The 8,044-nt window shown below is 38.7% G+C and overlaps 1 protein-coding gene across 1 annotated transcript; it reads left to right on the plus strand.

Moving 5' to 3' along the window:
• Positions 1-863: 863 nt before the first annotated feature.
• Positions 864-6,168, plus strand: LOC140856632 (proton pump-interactor 1-like; the record flags this gene model as incomplete). Its single annotated transcript, XM_073254617.1, is given in 8 exon segments — positions 864-1,010; positions 1,797-2,144; positions 2,341-2,535; positions 2,620-2,799; positions 2,892-3,086; positions 4,823-4,921; positions 4,997-5,521; positions 5,622-6,168. Coding segments are annotated over 8 exon segments (1,848 nt in total). The 3' UTR covers positions 5,925-6,168.
• Between the last annotated feature and the right edge of the window lie 1,876 nt (positions 6,169-8,044).

An 8,044-nucleotide genomic window follows, 5' to 3' on the forward strand; every position in this document is an offset into this window, starting at 1 on the left:
CATGTATTGACTTTGTAAAGCTAATGACTAGACATCAATTTTCAGTCTATCCTAAGACCAAGTGCGCCTTCTTTTTTCTTTTAGTGTATTTGATAGCCCTTCCCTCCTTTGACTGGACTGTAACTTTTAGTCCCTGTTGACTAGGACTTTAACACCCGCCCCAAGTTTCAAAATTTCTTTAATTCCTGGTCCCTAGTAGCTGTATACACTTATTTCCTAATATGTGTGTAGGAATTGTATAATTGTGTGCAGGGATGATATAACTATGCACAAGAAGTAGTATAAATGTGTGCAATAGCAAATCTTGCATAAGTGTATGTAGGACTAAAAATTAAATGCTAGTGGTTTAAGGACCGCCTGTTAAAGTCTGGTCAAAGAAAGGACCGGGTGTTATGTTCCCCTTTTCCTTTTTCTTTGTGAAAGGGGACACAGGGTCCCCCAGTGGAGGGGATACAGTCTTGGTGGGTTGGAGTCTTGGAGAGTTAGGCTACTTCTACAAGCGCATTACACTGGCCTATCTATACACAACCTTGTTGCTCCAGCTATGACCAAGCCTGACTGCTGCCATCTCAATATGTACGGTTGAGAAAAGAATATTTGATAAACTGTATAAGATTGATGAATCAATATAATGGTTTTACAAATATGTTTTCTACTCTAATTTCCTTGAAATGGTTAATTGTTGTGTTATGATAGGAAAGGTCCTTTGACTTGGTTTTGTAGGACAGGAAGATGATTTGATTTATAACCACATGTTGTGCTTCTGCTTAACATATCTTATCCAGCTTGGCTTGGTTAAACCGGATTTCATGTTTCTGGCCATTTGAAAGTGATGAAATAAGACAATTCCATTTTCTTTACAGGTGGAGATAAATTATCAAGCATTGAAGATGCCTTTTTTGACATTGACCTTTATTGGACCATGCACTTAGTTGGCAGATAACAAGGGCTTAGCGATGTGGAAATAAAAAGGTGGAATCTACTCAACAATGATTTAGACATGGAAAATGGTGAGGATGACATCATAAGCTTGGAGACGTGTAAAAGTTGCAGTTTTTGACTCTTGCAGTTTTGTTTCATATTCCTTAGGTGGAAAGATAAGCTATTTTAGGTTCTAGTGTGATTGCTTGCTTCTCCTAAGAGATTTCCAAGGACTGCTAAGATCTGTGCTTTAGCCTTGATACAGAATCTCAAACAGTTCATTTAAGCTTATTAGAAACTTCCATTTATGCATATATTTTTTAATGAGGTAATGCCGGGGAGTCTTTTGCTTGACATGTTGTTTAAAGAAGAGATAACTAATATAATACTCAAGAATTTTGATTTTTTTCCATCCAAGGCCTTCATCTTGCTTTGCATAATTTCTAGTACTACCATTTATGATGATCTAGTTTTGAACATGGCTGCTTGTTACACTTTCTGGCATTCTACTTCTGAGAGTTTATCTCTCATCTCTGTCTGCTATACCGGTGTTTATGCTTGTGCATATTTGTAAATGTATGTGCACCCATGCATTTGTCTTGCATGCATGATCTGGTGTGCTTGTGTGCATTGGCATGTGAATGCATGACTACTTGGTTCCTGGAGGACCATCTTGCTCAGAAATTTACATGAAAATTTCTTCACTATTGTGTTAATTTACAAAAGAACTTGGGTTTAAATTTTTGTTTCATTCTATGTAATTTCTCTACCAATATTCAGGAGGATTTGAGCCTATTGTATGTTGGTCTTTTATAAACCTTTAGTAGAAATTATGGGCGTGGAGGCAGACGGGGCTAATATAACTCTTAAGTCAGGTTAAGGAAGGAATTAAAGGAGACAATATATTTCTTGCTGAAATGGATAGCAAGACAAAAACTAATCAAGGACAGGGACTCGATGGAGCGAACAAATTTGTATCAGTGAATGGTTCACATGGAGTGAAGGGAGAGGGCAAAGATGGAGGTCATGTTGCCAATGCCAATTTCCCGAAGGATGCTGTAGACGTGTGGCCATCACCAAGGCAAATTCATACCTTCTACTTTGTCAAGTACCGTTCTTATGAAGACCCAAAACGGAAGGCAATGCTTGAACAAGCTGACAAGGAGATTCAAAAGAAGAATCAAGCTCGATTCCAGATAACTGAAGCATTAAAGGCCAAAAGGGTATGCTACTCCAAATTTGATTCTCCTTGATGTTTCCTTTTAGTTTTGTTAGGTGAATTAGCTTCATTAGTACTTTATTCATTAGAATATACTGCTTATATTTCATGACAAGAGAAAATCAAACAGGCAGTAAAGTGGTCCCTTTGATGCTAAACCTTCTTTTGTGTTTTCTTTTCTTCCCCTTCTCTTGATGCAGTCTGAGCGAGCACAAGTGATTTCGCAACTAAAGCTTTTGACCGCGGAGGACAAACGATACCGTATGATTATGGATGAGAAGAGAAAAGAAATGAAACCTTTTCAAGAAGCTTTGGGCAAGCTGCGTACTGCAAATAATGATGTGAGAGAGAAAGGCATGGGTTTATGCTCTTCAGAGGGAGAGCTTAATGAACTTGTAAGTCAAGCTGTTCTATTTCTTTAGTTTTCCTATGCCCTGCTTTATCTACACCTGACTCTTTCTTCTGTGCTAATGTAACAGATACAAAGCCTGCATTATCAGATGCAACATGAGAGTCTCACTTTAGTTGAGGAGAAGCAGTTGATGAAGGAGATCAAACGGCTCGAAGGAACAAGAGAAAAGGTTATTGCTAATGCTGCTATGAAAGCAAAAATTCAGGACACTTTAGGTCAGAGGGAAGCTATCCAAGACCAAGTCAAAGTAAGTTTGCATTCTTTCTGCATGATATCTAATTTAATCCTCTGATCTTATTGTGTACCTTCAAATCTTTCTGCTTGATCATATTCTTGCAGTTACTAGGTGGTGACATTGATGGAGCAAGAAAGGAAAAACAAGCAGTCAGGACGAAAATCGGACAACTTGAAGAAGATCTAAAGGCCATTGATGATGAAATAAATTCCTTGCAGGAGGAGCTGACTGCTGTGAATGAGAAGAAGGACAAAGCATTTGAAACTCTCCATGAATTGAAGAAAGCACGTGATGAAGCAGTATGATTCTTTTCATCTAATTGCAACTCTTAAAAAAATTGTTCCAACTTTATTTTGCAGCATACAATTTTAGTTCTTTTCACATACTTGCACTATTATTTTAGTGCTGACATGGTTTACTTTCTGTTATGTTGTTTAGCATGATAAACTATTCTCATTAACTTTTTAAAATATATTTGCAGGTTCCACATGAACATGAATTTATACCTTCGTTCAATTTCTAATATTAATGGTCTAGTATCTGTATTTTTATTCAGTTTGGGAAAACAAATAGGCATATTCTGGAACTTGTAGTTGCTGTAGACAAATAGCAAGCAAAGGCCATGCCAAATTTGCCAAACTGAAAAATCTAGGTTGCCATGGTTGATATGAAATCTCATCCTAGCACATGGTTCTTGATGCCTTCAACTTGGTCTCCTACATAGAATAGTCCATTGCAAGTGTTTTGTCAAGGTAAACTATGTTTCCATTTTTGTGTAGTGTTGTTTTTTTTTCCTTTCCATTTTAGGTCCATGAATCATGTCTTATGAAATCAATAACATCAATCTGCATAAGTGGGTCTATGTAACTCGATATTGCTCTACATCCTTACGCTTTCTAGTTATTCATGTCCCAACGTGAATACATGATTCTGGAGCTGTGCTTTCCTCTCCCCAAATCTGCTATCATGCTTGGTCATGGTTTAAGTTACTAATTCAGCAAGTATCTCAGTTCTTTATCAAGGACCCAAAACCAAGAGTAATTTTTAGCAATCAATAAATCAAGATTTAATGGCATATCAATTTTAGCGACATGTAAATGTTCCATATTCTCATAGCAGTTTCATTCCCTGCCTTCACTATGTTTATGCTTAGTCTATAAAAATAGAACCATTTGTGCAATGGGTTCTTACCTGCTCCATCTCTAGAAGACTAAGATCAAAATTTCTGCCCATTTTTCTAAAAACAAGTGTTATTGGCTTTGTTTGGAGGCTTCAAACTCCATTGCCTGCATCTGTTCACATATTTACATGCATCTAGACAGCTCTTGGATATCCAATAGTGGAAAATCTTATTACTTACAGTAAATATATGGAGAATTATATAAAACATCCAGATGTATAATAGATTCTGTTGGTTGTCTATAATCTGAATCTAAGATTTATGATAAGCTTGATAATTATACCAAAAATAATTCTAGACTTTCTTAATCCAAGACCTCTTTAACCACAAGCCCAAGATGGAGGAAGTACTGTTTGGAGCTAATAAGTAGGTACCTAACTTGGCAATCATCAGTTTTTTGTGTAACCTTGTCTGACTATCCTAACCTATGTTCTTTTTTCTTCATGGTATCTGGCCAACAATTTCTTGTCAATGCAACGGAGGTATTAATGGGATTTTATCATTTAAGAATGAGATATCTTTATTAGAAATACTTTGCAGGCTTTTGCATATGTAATGAATTTGGTCTAGCCTACTGGGTGGATATTGCGATTCTCTAATTATTAATCCTATTGCACCAATAGATTCTGAATTTTTAATCATTATAACAAAAATTTAACTGTTAGTGCACTTTTACATCATTCTCTAGATTCCTTTCTGAATTACTTTTGGTTGCATTTATTTGTAAAAATGGTGCATATTGTCTTACCATTTTTAAGCTGTATCAAGGCTGCAAAGATGGGTGGTCAACATGGTATAGCTGCATAGTTTCTATGCTGCATGAGCCTGATGCTGGTTTTGATACTTCGGTTGCAGAATGCATGTTGCTTCCAAAACCGTTCTCTCTTAAACAGTGCCCGTGATCTTGCTGCAAAGAAGGATATAGCAGCGCTGCAACAGCTTGCTCATGCTGAGGTTAGTCATGAATATATATTTTCTTTTTTCTGATCAATTCAGCCTTGTGTATTAATCTCCTTTTTTTCACATCAGATTGAGAAATTTATGTCACAGTGGAGCAGTGATAAAGCCTTCAGACTTGATTATGAGAAGAGGATATTGCCATTCCTTGACATTCGACAGCTTAGCATGGATGGACGGATGAGGAACCCTGATGAAAAGCCAATTGTTTCCAAGGCGCCACCATCCACAGTACCAGAGACCTTGCCAGCTAAAATGAATGTAAAGCGAGTGGAGGAGGATTTGAACCCTGCTCCGCTACATGATACTGACGCTAGTCACGAGGTACATGATGATGGCAATACTAAATCAATTGAGGTGGCATCAGAAGGAAAGATGAGCAGTCCTATGGACAGTGAGAACATCCCAGCAACTGAGAAATCCCAAAAAGAGTCTTCAAAAGTCGAAGAGATTGATAATGTGAAGTTGAAGGAGACGAAAAGAGACGAGGAGATTGCAAAAGCTAAGTTAGCTTTGGAGAGGAAGAAGAAGCTAGCTGATAAAGCAGCAGCAAAAGCAGCAATCAGATCTCAAAAAGAAGCTGAAAAGAAATTCAAAGCAAGTGTTGGTTATTCCTTTTATTTAGTTTTTCTGCTGAAGAGCTACTTAAATGTCGTATTTTGTCTGCACATTTGAAATCCTTTTATAATTCGTACAGGAGAAGGAGAAGAGAGCTAGGAAGAAGGCGGGGACTACTGCCCCTGCTGAGCAGACTGAAATGGACGTGAAGGTCGTGGAGCCAGAAGAAACTAATGTGAATGTAGATGCCCCAGTTTCTGCAATAAGTAAAGAAAAAGGAAAACCTAGGCATAGAAATCGCTCAAAAGGTCAGACTCCGCTCTCAAGGGTCGTCATTAAAAGGAAGAAATCATATTCATATTGGTTATGGGCTGCTCCAGTGGTAATGGTGGCTCTGGTGCTCGTGTTGTTGGGATACTTCTACTCTTTTGGGAGAAACTGAGCTTAGATTAGTGTATATTCAAGGTGCATGCTAGTTTTGCAGGAAGGGGAACTTTGGTAGACGATCAGCTTATAATACTGTACATCCAGAGAGTGAATACTGTGTAGAAACTTCGTATTGATAGGCCCATGTATCGCTGAGTTTTCATTGAATAGCATGCAGTCCATTTAGTATGTTGTTAAGGTTTATGTAACTTCAAAAATAGTTGTTTAGAATAAAACAATTGCCTGTTGTTGCGAGATCATCGGATATGGATTTTATTTGTTCTTTTATGTTGAATTATCTGACAGAATTCTTCCAACAAGCACTCTCATGGGGTGGATCATCTCGGTTGTTAAATGGAGCACGGTGCTGAATGAATAAATGCTGTCATGTTTAAGGTGAGGTGGTTGTTCCCTCGTTCAAGGCGAGGTTGCTGTTGCTGTTGATTTCTTGGATGTGTACACTCTTTTAACTTGCAATGCATTTATTTTTTCTGTATGGTGCATGCGACAGGTAACAACCAAGTGTTGAAGGGGATCAGTAGCCCTGTATTGTGCTATTGCTTTTCTTCCATCTACAATTTGTTACTTGAATGAGAGGAATTGAGATATGTGACTTCATTCACTCTTATATTTTTTTATGGGGCCTTTTGTCGCTTATTCGTTTTACCTTATTTTTCGTACATGTGAAGCAGTACGCATGAACTGACCGTAAGATAGCTGTCATTCAGCGGAGAAACATATTCAGCGAAATTTACCATTGTTTGTTTGCTTCTATCGTGATGTGCTGGTCCTCGAGGTGGTTTACTGTAGCAGTGGCAACCTTTGGACGGCAGAACTACAGGGAATTAGAAGCTTCAAAGTCTTTCTCGGAGAACGTCGATGGGATTGATGCATGTATTGTAGATGCTGTTCTTCCAATATTGTTGCGGAGCATCGAACCTAGTTGAATTGAGACGGGGGGTCCTGGCGATGCCTGGCGTGCATGGATCCCAATGAAACAACTTAACACGTCCAAGGACTTTGCATCATCAGCTTAGAAGCCGGCCGTACGCCATCACCTCTGGGTACTCGTGTCTCTCCTCCCCATTGTACCCGTGCAGTTGGAAGCATGCAAGCTCAAGCCTAAACACATGCTCATGCACAAAATATCAACTCCAACGACAATAAACAACGCCACATTATGGATGTAATAACTGGCCTCTTTAATCCACCGGCTTTCTCTTGCTATTTCCGAAAGGAATTGTTGGCTGCAGTGGTTTCTATAGAGGCTTCAATCATCAAGCGTGTGTCTTGGTGCACAACATAGGAGCCAGCGGCTGTGATTGGTTGCATCTAAGGCTATGCTGGTGCATGCAATATAGGCAATAATTTCTCCATTTCCAATGAGAGATGCTCTTTTGAAGGGAATGGGAGATTTATTAAATAGTTGGAAATGCTCTGTGAGAGTATTCGCCTCACTAAATAGAGAAGACTAGAAGAATGGTTCAGGCAAGGGGCCTGGCTATTGTTTGGCTGGCGGTCTTGCTCTTTCCAATCTCCTCATCAGCAAAGGGTGTTAATTGAGTAGATAGAAGAGAAGCCTCCATTCCACCTTCCACCAGCAAGGCTTCCCCTTGCCGTTGGGCTCCTTGATGCTTCACTGCTTCCTGGTCAGTTCTTTCTCATGCCTCCACCTTAATGTCTGTGATTATAGCTATGGGATTCGAGAGGCTTTATTTGGGCTGAATCTATCGGCAAACATTGAGAAGACAATGCCTGTCCTTTGGAGATCCTGGTCCAAGGCCAGTGATGGCGAATAAAAATCATATGGGGTGGGCACTATAGACCATCATATAGGGTGGGACTTTTTTTATGCCACATTTTATTTTTCTCGCATTTTAAAGAGGAAACTCGAGAGTCAAATAGAAATTGGACTTCTCCTGTTAATGGAATTTGTTAGTTCCCTGGCTGAAAAAATAAAGAAGAAATAAAATTACATACCCAAGAGAGATTTTTTATGAGGAAAAAGCATTCATATCCTCTTTCTTCTTTATCAAATCTCTATCCATCTTCTTTCTCATCAAGCTATTTTTTTCATCCGTAAGGTCTTCCTCCCGAATTTCTTTCTCATCTTCCAAATTTCATGCACCACATCTC

Source organism: Elaeis guineensis, chromosome 3 (assembly GCF_000442705.2).
Source record: "Elaeis guineensis isolate ETL-2024a chromosome 3, EG11, whole genome shotgun sequence".
Taxonomy (NCBI): Eukaryota; Viridiplantae; Streptophyta; class Magnoliopsida; order Arecales; family Arecaceae; genus Elaeis; species Elaeis guineensis.